The sequence below is a fragment of the Neofelis nebulosa genome, chromosome 8 (genome assembly GCF_028018385.1).
Source record: "Neofelis nebulosa isolate mNeoNeb1 chromosome 8, mNeoNeb1.pri, whole genome shotgun sequence".
Taxonomy (NCBI): Eukaryota; Metazoa; Chordata; class Mammalia; order Carnivora; family Felidae; genus Neofelis; species Neofelis nebulosa.
Window position 1 is genome coordinate 117,995,135 of NC_080789.1, and position 13,162 is coordinate 118,008,296.

General features: G+C 39.5%; 1 protein-coding gene across 10 annotated transcripts in view; it reads right to left on the minus strand.

The window, feature by feature from the left end:
- Nucleotides 1–10,332, minus strand: part of ANKRD26 (ankyrin repeat domain containing 26) — a 111,291-nt gene extending 100,959 nt beyond the window's left edge. For 7 of the 10 annotated variants that reach the window (XM_058681625.1, XM_058681627.1, XM_058681624.1 and 4 more), the window contains exons 1-3: nt 9,923–10,331; nt 4,487–4,601; nt 4,152–4,325 (exon numbers count right to left, since the gene is read on the minus strand). In XM_058681625.1, coding sequence (XP_058537608.1) covers nt 4,152–4,325; nt 4,487–4,601; nt 9,923–10,149 — 516 coding nt within the window. In that variant the 5' untranslated portion in view covers nt 10,150–10,331. Of the gene's footprint in view, nt 1–4,151; nt 4,326–4,486; nt 4,602–9,922 lie in introns of those variants that run through there. The other 3 variants (XM_058681630.1, XM_058681629.1, XM_058681631.1) reach the window with 2 other exon arrangements.
- Nucleotides 10,333–13,162: the final 2,830 nt, after the last annotated feature.

Genomic DNA, 13,162 nt, shown 5'->3' on the forward strand with positions numbered 1-13,162 from the left:
AAAGGGGCACCTAGGTAGCTCAGTCAGTTAAGAATCTGACTCTTGATTTTGGCTCAGGTCATGGTCTCACAATTCATGAGTTCAAACCCAGTGCCTCCTAGGGATTCTCTCTCTCTTTCTCTTAATAAACTTTTAAAAAATTACCAAGGTTTCTTTGTGTCCAAAAAGAGATCTGATTAGCACAGTCTTCAAAAAAAAAAAAAAACATATATATATATATATATATATACACACACATATATATATATATATATATATATATATATCATAAAACAGTAATTGCAAATGCAATGCTTATGGAGGCAAAGTAGGTGACTCGAGTAAGTGAAGAACCTGAGTAGGGACAGTAGCAAACTGGAGAGACACACGCCTCATATAAAAAGGGCAGCCGCTGCAAAGCATACCAAACAGTAGTATGGGCTCAAAGTACCAGGTATGATCCTATAAGAAAAGTCTGAAATCCAGATTTCTGCACGAGTGTCATAATTTTAAATGTTGACTCAATCTATGGAGGAAACTAAATACATCCAGGGGCCAAATTTAGTCAAAGCCCACTTGTATTTTCGTTGTGCATAAAGCAAATATTTGTACATAAAACTTCCCTAAAGTATCAGTATCACATTTTACCAAAAACTTAGGCCCCAACATGTAATAAAAATTGCTATTAAGACTCATAAGAGGGGCACCTAGGTGGCTCAGTCAGCTGAGCATCTGACGCTTGACTTCAGCTCAGGTCATGATCCCAGGGTTGTGAGACTGAGTCCCACATTGGCCTTGGCACTTAGCGTGGACCCTGCTTAAGATTCTCTCTCTCCCCCTCTGCCACTCTCCCCCATTCACACTCTCTCTAAAATAATTAAAACAAAAAGGCTTGTAACACCCATCTTAAGAATTTTTCCAATGTTTATTAAAACTGCAATCTATTTGTGTTTAATTCTCCCAGATTGTTAATAAAATAGACGAATTAGTTCACAAGAATGCTGAAACTAAATTATTAAAACAACTCCCAACTGTACTGTCACTAACTACATTTCGATGTTTAAAACTATCATTTTGATTATGCCAGGGCAATATGAATTTAATAGACATCATAAGATAGTCTGTCACATAGCTTCAACGAATAAAGAAGATTCAAGATTTTCTCCTATTGCAATCAGGAAAACTCTGCTTGTAATAACCATTTGGTAACATAATGAACAGGTAACAAAAGATATAAAATCCTTAAAGGGTCAGACTCTACTTATTAAAGGACTACCCATAACACTATGGGTGCCAGTGAATAACTGTTGGTTGGATGAAAAATTATTCCTTAAGCCAACAGCTATAGCCAATAATATTCACTTTAACTTCTCACAGAAGTAGAGAAAGATGAAAGGCTAATGCTTTTGGAGAGAGTTGAAGGAAGTAGCATGTATCAAACTGCAGGTCTTCCAGAGATTTCTTAGCTTTTGACATCTGTCAATTTATATACTATACTTCTCCATTCATTAGTTCTTTTGGGTTTTTTTTAATTAAATTATTTATTTTGAGGAAGAGAGAGAGCATGAGCAACTGGGGGAGGGGCAGGGAAAGAGAGAACCTCATGCATCTCTGCACCATCAGTGCAGGGCCCAATGCCCTGGAACCATGAACCATGAGATCACAACCTGAACCATGAGATCCCATGAACTCATGGGGGATCCCATGATCCCATGAACCATGAGATCACAACCTGAGTGGAAGTCGGACACTTAACCAACTGAACCACCCGGGTACCCCTCCATTCAGTAGTTAGCTTTTTTTTTCTTTTTTAAATGTCCACTTATTTTTGAGAGAGAAAGAGAGCACGAGCAGGGGAGGGGCAGAAAGAGAGGGAGACACAGAATCTGAAGCAGGCTCCAGGCTCTGTCTAAGCTGTCAGCACAGAGTCCAACACGGGGCTCAAACTTGTGAACCGTTATATGATGACATGAGCCAAGTCAGACGCTTAACCGACTGAGCCACCCACACGCCCCAATAGTTCTTAACCAAGAATTGTAGCACAATCTCAAAAAAAAAAATTTCTAAATATCCATGTCTATGTATACATGTTACTAGATTTACTCAAAATGTTCAAGAGGAGAGTTTAGCCTTGTAACAAAATTTTTAACTTCCCCAGGGGACTGGGATTCACCACCACAATTCTAGCTGAGAGCTGGTGCAGCAGACAATTACATCAGTCTCATCTATGTGGCCAACTCCATCATTTGAAGATTTAGCCAAAAGAGTGACTTATCAAAACTGCATTTAATTTCCTTGAGCAGAGGTAGAACAGGGACTAAATGTAAAGTCAAAACGCAACTTGATTTAATTACTTATAAACTTCTTACTTCCCATCAAGATATTCTAGATTTCACAGCAGAGTATAGACTCTTATCTAAGTGGCTGTTTCTGCCAGAATAGGATTATATGACAGTTAATTATTTGTTCTTTCCTCTCCTTGCCCACTTAATCAACCACTGCCAATCTGATTTCCTCTGAGTCCTCCTACACTTGGTCTCTAGGCAGGTTTATAACTCACTCTTATCCTAAGTAACAATTATTACCCCCAAAAATTGAAGACTTCTTGCCTAAACATATAAACTGGAGGAAAAAAAAACAAAAACAATAAAACAAACAGCCTCTTCTTGTTATTTTCTCTCACTTGCCAAATTTCCAAATTGGCCCACATATTTCTGACTGCTCCCTCCTTTTCCCTTTTTCCTCTTAAGCCTTGGCCAATAAAAGATAAATCCCATTTTTATAAGTCACTTTTTTATCAAATAGGAACTTGTCAACAGCAGCAATATTTCTTATTGTAAAATGCATGTTTGAGTTTTAACACAAAGCCTAAGGCAAATTTTGCTTTCCTATGTTATTTTTCAGTAATTAAAAAAAACAAAATTGGATGGGAAAAATATTTGAAAACAAAGTAAGTTTTACCTTAAATACATTTGTTTTCATAAATATTTGCCATAAATACATAAAACAAAGCTGTATTCTCTAATGCTTCTTTAGAAGTATCCTTATTTAAAGTGAAATCTTAGGGTGCCTAGGTGGCTCAGTTGGTAGAGTATCCAACTTCAGCTCAGATCTTGATCTCATGGGTCATGAGTTCGAGCCCTGCGATGGGCTCTGTGCAGACAGCTGGGAGCCTGGAGAGCCTGCTTCAGATTCTGTGTCTCCCTCTCTCTCTCTGCCCCTCCCCCCTTCATGCTCTGTCTCTGTCTGTCTCTCTCTTTCTCAAAAATAAATAAAAAATAATAATAATAATAAAGAAAGAAAGAAAGAAAGAAAGAAAGAAAGAAAGAAAGAAAGAAAGAAAGAAAGAAAGAAAAGGGAAATCTTAGATAATTAAGTTATTTCCAAATATTTTCATTCAGGGAATACTTGAACTTCCAAATACGTAAAACTGACCTACCCGTGTCAACCAAGGGTGTTCCTTTAGAGGCTTCAGCAGTGAAAGGCAATGCATGTCAAAGAAAAGGCAGGTGGGCCAGCAAGCGTGGCCATCATCTACTCCCCATGTACAGCTACGACCCTGCTGAGGAGCTACACAAGGTTGAGCAGGAGCTATTCTCTGAAGTGGGAGACCCCAACATGGTACATGGCTGGCAGAGTGGCTACCAACAAAAGTAGATGCCTTTGCTGGATGTCAAGACATGACCTGACCCCAATGCCCTCATCTTCAGAGCACCGGGGCCTGCAGTGCCCAGCACCTACAACCTGCTGCTTTCTCCTCCCACTTGCACACATCCAAGCTCTCCCTGCTGGGTCTGGTCTCCATTCCTCCTCCCACCTATCCCCAGCAGCACCCCTTGCCTAAGCCCCTGCATAGCACCCAGCCTCCATCATCACCTCACTCCCCTCTAGACCTTTAGTCTTTATGGGCTCTGAGACTACCATCCACTTGTAGGCACTAATGGAAAGATTTTCTTTCTGGGGTGGAAGGGTGGCTGGGAGATACAACTTTGCCCTTTCTGTGGGCACTACCTTTTTCTTGCCCTCCCTGACTTGGCATTGGAGTTATTTCCATGATGACAGGGCCTGATGTATAGAATTCAGTGTGTGTGTGTATGAAATAAAACATTTTGTGGCTAAAATATTCATGTATATATATAAAATTTCAAATATTGTATAAATTAGATCTTTACCTTATTTATTGCTTCAGTATTTGCATTGTATAGCAGCAGCTTCTCTATTATGGATATATTATCACCAAAGGCAGCATAGTGGAGAGCAGTGTTGCCACTCACATCCCTAATATTTGGATCGGCACCATTTTCCAACAGTATGTTTACACATTTCTCTTCCTGGCACTGTACGGCCTGTCAGTGATATGCCAAGAAACAGAGTGTAAATTCTGGGAATTTAAAGTAAGCATGCCACATGTTTCACCAATTAGTTTTGTTTCAATGCAATAACTTCACTTTCGTTCTAAGTAATGACATCAAATCCATCTCAGGCAGACATAGCTGCTACTACATACCTTCATGAGAGCTGTCCTGTTTTCATTATCACAGAGGTTAAGATGGCATTTCCTCTCTATTAGGAGGGTCACCACTTCTGGATGGCCATTGGCACAGGCCAAATGGAGAGCAGTCCTAAAAAAGTGAGAGGACTTTTTAGGAAATGATAGTGCAATCTCTCAAAACATGCAATTAATTCAGGAAATTGTAAACATTAAGTAGCATGTTATTCCTATGCCTCCAAAACAAAGATTCAGTTTTCCTCTGGAGAAAGTACAATATTTAGTAGTGATTACTCACTACACTAATAAAAGAGCAGCCTATTTGGAGAGAGCATGACCTCGGGATTCAGCTCTACTTGGGTTTGCATCCTAGTTTAACTCTGTCACACACTAGTTATTGCTTAGACTTATCCTCAATGTCCTCAACAAAAGGGGATAAAAATTGTAGTTGTCTCGGGTCACCTGGCTAGCTCAGTCTGAAGAGCATGTAACTCTTGATCTCAGGGTCATGAGTTTGAAGCCCCACAGTAGGTGTAGAGATTACTAAAAAAATGATAGTAATAAAATAAAATGAAATAAAATAAATAGTAGTTATCTCACAAGACCTCATTGTGATGCTTAAATGAGGATCTATGCAAGTATTTAGAACACTTCCTAGTACAAATAACATCTCAATAATTGTTGGATAATATGATTATAATTTTTACTATTACTACTGCTTTACATAGACAACACTTCAATTAGGTACCTTAATACAATTATACCTACTTTGCAGACATGTCTTAAGGATTATCAAGAATACTGTTTCAATAATTATAAGATGCTCATTTTGTCACATTTGGTATCTCTGACATTGGAATGCAATTTATGACTCAAAATGTCTTACAACTACAACTGACAAGACTTTAAAAAATTTTTTATTGGGGGCTCCTGGGTGGCTCAGTCGGTTAAGCATCCGACTTCAGCTCAGGTCATGATCTCGCAGTTCGTGAGTTTGAACCCCACATTGGGCTCTGTGCTGACAGTTCAGAGACTGGAGCCTGTTTCAGATTCTGTGTCTCCCTCTCTCTCTGACCCTATCCCATTCATGCTCTGTCCCTGTCTCAAAAATAAACAAACATTAAAAAAAAATTTTTTTTTATTGGTACATAAAATAGTGGCACATCGTAGAATCTTGGTGCCTTCCATTATGTGAAATGATGGTATATACAATAGGTCTATTGCAGTTCTAGTCATATGATTGGCATTTAAATAAATTTTAGTTCTTAAAAGCATTATAGGAAAAGAGGACTAAATTAACAAAAGAAAAACATTTTTAAGTACTTCTTACTTTTCTTCTCAAGAAAGTTTAAGCCAAAGGAAACTCAGGATTCCAATGACCAGGAACAAGGAACAGCTCATTTTATTAAATATTGAGGTCTATAGATTTATGAAAATCAAGTATTTCCAATGATCAATATTAGTATTTAATACTATCATAAATTTCAAAAGGGCAGGTAAAGGTTATCTTTTACAATTTCCTATCTTCAGAAACATTGAAAGGAAGGAGGAAAACTTCAGTTGAGATCCTAATACGTGAATTTAAAATTTCTCATCTTGGGGCGCCTGGGTGGCGCAGTCGGTTAAGCGTCCGACTTCAGCCAGGTCACGATCTCGCGGTCCGTGAGTTCGAGCCCCACGTCAGGCTCTGGGCTGATGGCTCGGAGCCTGGAGCCTGTTTCAGATTCTGTGTCTCCCTCTCTCTCTGCCCCTCCCCCGTTCATGCTCTGTCTCTCTCTGTCCCAAAAAAAAATAAAAATAAAAATAAAATAAAATTTCTCATCTTAGGGATGCCATGCCGGCTCAGTCAGTAGAGCATACGACCTTGATCTCAGAGTTGTAAATTTGAGCCCCACGATGGGTATAGAGATTACTTTACTTAAAAACTGGTGCAGAGCCTGCTTTAGATGCTCTGTCCCTCCTCTCCCCTTCCCCCTCCCCCTGCTCATGCTCTCACCCTCAACAATAAATAACACTTAAAAAATAAAGTAAACAAGATAAAATCTGGGGCACCTGCGTGGCTCAGTCTGTTAAGGGTGCAACTCTTGATTTGGGCTCAAGTCACGATCTCATGTTCATTGGATCAAGCCCTGTGCTGAGACTCCTTGAAAAGTCTATTTGAAAAGTTCCTGCTTTCAGCACGGGGCCTGCTTGGGATTCTCTCTCTGCCCCTCCATCCCCCCACCTCCCACCCCACCCCTCTCAAAAAATAAATAAATAAACTTAAAAAAATAAAATCTTTAGAAAATAAATAAATAAAATGTCTCATCTGGCTCATACTGTGCAAAATGAAGTCTTTGAGAACGAAAGGATCTTGAGAATATGTCTGCTATATAATATACATGCAGGTTCTAGTTGATAAATAAATGGATGGAAAGTGGATAAATACAGTTGGAGAGTTCAGTATTTTTAAAGAAAAGGTATATAAAGTAAAACAATACTTCTGAAACAGCAATAATCATTTATATTTGCTATTTATTTTTTCATAAGCACAAAACTAATATATTTTGTTTTCATGATTAATATAAATCATTTACCTATTATATGTAATAAAGCTACATATAACAGAAAATATATGTATATGTTTAATATATGCATAATAAAATCTACAAATGCAAATAAAAATATTCCCTTTCTTCTGAAGAGGCCAAAAGTTGTCAGAATATACCAATCCTCAAAAAAATTTTAATTAACTTGGTTTTCTTAATTTACATCCAAAAATATTTTTTAACACAAAGTGAGAAATTATTTTCATGTATATAAGATTCATATTCTTGCTTTTCTCCAGGACTTCTTCAACAATAATAAACCTTTTTTATTGATAATAAACTTTTAATAGGACTTTTATACACCTTTTCCTGTAGAAAGCACAGATTTTCTTTAAAGGAAAAGAAAAATGCATGTAAATTCAAAGTCTCAGAAATAACAAATTTAATCATATTTTGTGCATTTTTGGGCTTAACATAAAACCAAAGACTGCTTGTGTGTACATATGATCAAACTGATTTTTGTTCTCACTTAATGATCAACTAAAGCACAGCTCTGCATCTCTGTGTATATTACCTATGCCACCTTCAATGATCACATATCCATCTTATGGATATAATGCCATACTTATAAAAGCCATTATATGAGTTCTTAATACACTGCTATTTTAAACAGTGCTGAGAAAAGCAAAATGTATGTCATTTATCTCTAGTAATTTCCTAAAGATATTTTAGTAGAAATAAAATTGATGGGTAAAAGGAATACATATTTTTTAAATGTGGTACTTACACCAAATTGTCTATTGGAAAGTGGAAAACAACTTAAACTTTAAGCGGCAGTATAAGCACCATCACTCTATTTTCACAAAGGTTGTAGATGGAAAACTGTATTTCATTCCCTTTAACTTAAATTTCTTTTTTACCAGGGACACTATATTTCCCTATGTCCACTGGTCTCGTGTCGATATGCAAAGAAGTACTTTATGCAATTTCAAATTACAGATTTTTTTTTGTTTTGATTTCAAAGACTTCCCTGTAAAACGAAGATATATTTTTTTGTCTGATACAAATATGTTGTAAATATTTGCAAGTGCATGGTCTTTTATTTTAATAATATTATTTTCTGATAGAGGCTTTTAGTTTATGTTGCTAAATCAATCTCCAGAATTCTTGATTTAAAAAAAAAAAATTTTTTTTATATTTATTTATTTTGGGGAGACAGAGAGACAGTGTGCAAGCAAGGGAGGGGCAGAGAGAGAGGGAGACACAGAATCTGAGCTGTCAGCACAGAGCCTGAAGCAGGGCTCAAACCCACGAAGCACGGGATCATGACCTGGGCCAAAGTTGGACTGCTTAACCAGCCACCCAGGGGCCCCCAATTTTTTTTTTTTTTTTTCTGAGAGAGAGAGAGAGAGAAAGAGAGAGAGAGAGAGGCGCGAGACAGAATCCCAAGCATGCTCCACAATGACAGCAGGGAGCCCCTCGCAGGGCTTGAACCCACGAACCCCTGAGATTATGACCTGAGTCGAAATCAAGAGTCTGACTGAGCCACCCAGGCACCCCCAAAACTCTTGCTTTTCAAGTCATTCTTAGGATGGGTAAATAGGCATTTGTGGGGGCTTTTTCTGTTACTTTTCTTATTTTGCATATTAAAATGTTTTAATTTATATCCCACCTGGAACTTATTTTAAGGAGATAAAATTCTAACAAGTTTTCTCCAAATCAGCTGTTTCTCCACTATTTACGAATAATTCACCTTTTCCTACTAATATGAAATGTCAACAGCATCAAATTTTAAAGTCTTACATATATTTGAACGTTTGTCATTTTCTACTCTGGACCACTCCTTTATCTGTCTTTTCAGCTGTTCGTAAATGAATAATTTGTGGAAATTTCAGGTACATTTTGATATCTGGAAGGGCAAATCTACCTCCTATATAAAAAAATAAGTTCTTATTTTAATTCCAGTTCGTTAACATACAGTGTTATATCAGTTTCAGATGTACAAGACAGTGAGTCCAAAAATTTCCTTAATGACATCACAAGAAGAGCATGTGTAACTCAACATTCTTTTTTTTTTTTTTTTTTTTTTTTTTTTAAATTTTTTTTTTCAACGTTTTTTATTTTTATTTTTGGGACAGAGAGAGACAGAGCATGAACGGGGGAGGGGCAGAGAGAGAAGGAGACACAGAATCGGAAACAGGCTCCAGGCTCCGAGCCATCAGCCCAGAGCCTGACGCGGGGCTCGAACTCACGGACTGCGAGATCGTGACCTGGCTGAAGTCGGACGCTTAACCGACTGCGCCATCCAGGCGCCCCAGTAACTCAACATTCTTAAAACCATGATGCTTTCATTTGCTTTACCTAAAACTGACAAATACAGGAAGAGTACACATTTTGAGAAAAAGGAGTCCTCCTATTCAGAGCCATCTTCCACTTCAAAATGTCCTTCCAAGGTCCCTCAGTAAATAGCACACAGACATAAACTGGATACTGGATTTTTATCCCAAGAATACTGGATTTTTAGCCCAGAAGTTGATTACAGGAATTATTTCTCCCATTATGCACTTTTCTATAACATTATGGCATGAAAATGAGTCCATTAAAAACAACACGTTATCAACACTTAATTTCGTGTGTATTACTATTGAAATTTGGGTAAATCACGTCAAACTTGAGAGTAAAATGCTCTTCGGGAATCACGACTACGTGCCAAGGCAGCTGAAGATTTTGTTTTTGCCGCTCTCACTGTCCGCCTGGGCGCTAGACCACGTAGGGTTCCCACCACCGAGGGGCAGCGGGACCTCAGGAGGGAAGAAAGCCCAGCTCCCCCAGGGCTCCGATGCACAGTCTAGTAGAGCTAGACCAGGTGGGCGCTTCTCCCAGGTCGTTCCCGCCTCCTCCCTGCCAGCCTCCAAGTCCCTATTACCTGTTCATCTTGTCTCTATCATCCACGCCATTTTTCCCCAAGAACAGAATCTGCTGCACTTTCGCTACGTTGCCCACGCAGGCAGCCTTGTGGATCTTTCCGAGATCTCTGTCTCGGACGTGGTAACCCATCAGGAAGTTGTCAATCCTATTATTCTTCTGCCCAACAGAAGCGGAGCCCAAGGGCGACACGCCCTTCTTACTCCCGAACCCAAATATCCTCTTCATTGCTAAGCCTACGGGCTCCACAGAGACTTCACCTCGCCCTCAGCTTTTCACTACTTCCTGAGCCCAACACTAGCGCTACAGATAGGCCAAACACTCCTGGCCACAACACCCCAGCAGTGACGCTCCGCGGCTGTGTAGCTCTCACCTCACGGTAACCTTCGGGAAGCAATGCCGCTTAAAACAAGTGCGCTTGCGCACTTCGGAATACGGAATCACTGCGCGTGCGCACAGAGAGCTAGCGGTCAAGGGTACCCAAAGCGCATGTGCGAGGCCCCAACCTCTCAAATCTCAGTGATTGCTTGACAGCAGGGCTGGGTGCCTTCAGGTGGGAGTTAGCTGAGCGTTTCTGGGCATTTGCAAAAGTTAGGATCGCGGTGTGGAAAAGCAGCCCGTGTATACGACTGAGGCTAGAGTGACGCTGAACTTCGGGATGCTGACTGAGGACGTCGTCCCCCAGAAAACTTCCCTTCAAAAAGCCCTCTAAATCTCTTTATCCCTCAGTTTATTCTTCTTCCGTATCCCTCTGGACCCTAGCCGGTCTCCATAGAATTTAGCAGATGCAGCACCAGCAAACGTTTTCTTAGAGACTCTGACAGCTAGTGACATTAAGTGCAAGTTGATGAGGCGGGGGGAAACAACGTACTCTCCAGATGAAATGAAACCGCATTTCTGCACGCCTCTGAATCCTCCCCTTGGGCCCAACCTTACGTTTACATTTTCTTTTATTTGTTGGTGTTAGTCCCCAATTAAATCTTTAATGAATCCAAGATTTATTTGGGAGCATGGTGTAACATTTAGGAAATTTTTTTTTAATGTTTATTTGCTTGTCCTAAATAAGACCTCTTTTCTCACCTAGTTTAAAATGCCACTTGATCGTAGATTAAATTTTCAGGTATTGTTTTTTTTTTTTCTTCCTGTTCCTGGGTTTTACGTTGTGTTCCATTGACTAGTCTGCTTCTTGCATCAGTACACTATTTTAACTTCTGACAACAGCTAATATGAAACCAGCTACCCTAAACTCACCAGATTCCTATTACATTTGTTAATGATTTCAAGAATTAACCAAAGTAGGAGCCCCTGGCTGGCTCAGTAGAGCATGCAACTCTTGATCTTGGAGTTGTGAGCCCAAGCCCCACATTGGTCATAGACCTTGCTTAAAAAAAAAACAAGTATTAACCAAAATAAAAATTAACAGAAACCACTGTTTTGTTACAGAAACCACTGTGGTTTTGTGCATTTGCACAAAACGCATGAGCAAAATTTGAAAATGTGGTGTCCATATTTTATAGCAAGACAAATGCATAGATATTAATTTAAGTACTTCTTCAGAGGACATTGAATGTCATTTTGTGTTTGTTGGTGGAATGATTTGACAAAAAGTTGGTTGTAATTAGCAACTCAGAAAGCAAGTGTCTGCATCTTCAGCAGAATTTGCCGCTGGAATGACCTACAGAGCTCTGGAGAGTTCTAGAGTCCCTGCTGAGAAGGTGGATAACAAGAGTGTATCTTCATTGGTGAAAGACCAGTGAAAGAGAAGTCATGAAAGTCTTTTCCTTTTGTGTTTGTTTTTTTTTTTATTTCTGGGTTTTTGTGTTTTTTTTTTTTTAGTTTAGTTTTGAGAGAGAGAGACGGGGTGTGTGTGTGTGTGTGTGTGTGTGCACACACGCACATGTGCGTGTGAGCAGGAGACGTACAGAGGGAGAGAGAGAATCCCAGGCAGTCTCTCGGCTGTCAATGCAGAACCCAATGCAGGGCCCAACTCATGAACTGTGAGATCACGACCTGAGCTGAAATCGAAAGTCAGACGCTCAACTAACTGAACCACCCAAGCACCCGTTATCTCCTTTTAAGAGTTAGCAAGAGCAGGGCACCTGGGTGGCTCAGTTGGTTGAGTGTCTGACTTCAGCTCAGGTCACGATCTCATGGTTTGAGAGTTCAAACCCCGAGTCGGGCTCCGTGCTGTCAGCTCGGAGCCTGGAGCCTGTTTCGGATTCTGTGTCTCCTTCTCTCTCTGCCCCTCCCCTTTTTGTGCTCTGTCTCTCAAAAATGAATAAATGTAAAAGAAAAAAGAATAAAAAGAATTACCAAGAGCATCTTTTCATGTGTCTGTTGGCCTGTTGGCCTGGAAGACATCTGGATGTCTTCTTTGGAAAGGTGTCTATTCATGTCTTCTCATTTCTTCACTGGATTGTTTTTCAGGTGTTGAGTTTGGTAAGTTCTTTATACATTCTGGATACTAACCCTTTATCTGATAGTCATTTGAAAATATCTTCTCCCATTCTGTTAGTTGCCTTTTAGTTTTGTTGATTGTTTCCTTTGCAGTGCAGAAGTTTTTATCTTGATAATAAGGTCCCAATAGTTCATTTTTGCATTATTTCCCTCGCCTTCGGAGACCTGTCAAGCAAGAAATTTCTGTGGCTGAAGTCAAAGAAGTTGTTGCCTGTTTTCTCCTCTAGGATTTTCATGGTTTCCTATCTCACATTTAAGTTTCCCCACTGCTATGTCCCACTCTTGTCAGTCTTGAAGATGCACTATGAGGGGCCCTGGATGGCTCAGTTGGTTGAGCATCCAACCATTAATTTCAGTTCAGGTCATGATCTCATGTTTCATGAGATTGAGCCCCACATCAGGCTTTGTATTGTCAGGGCAGAGCCTCCTTGGGATTCTCTGGGTCTCTCTGCCCCTCCCCCACTCATGCACTCTCTGTGTCTCTCTCAGAATAAATAAATAAACTTTAAACAAAAAAACAAAAAGAAAGAAAGAAAGAAAGAAAGAAAGAAAGAAAGAAAGAAAGAAAGAAAGACAGAAAGAAAGAAAGAGTTACCAAGAAATTCATCAAATGCTTTTCCACAGCTGCTTCACTCAATCTTTTGGATGTGTCTTCCCTTGCATTCCACTGTATCTATGGAGGAAAACAAACTATATTGTAATTAAACCATGATTACAATATGAGGGCTTAAGTGTATTGAGGCTGATCTGCCAGTGTCACTGCAGATCCCTGACCAGGGAGAAC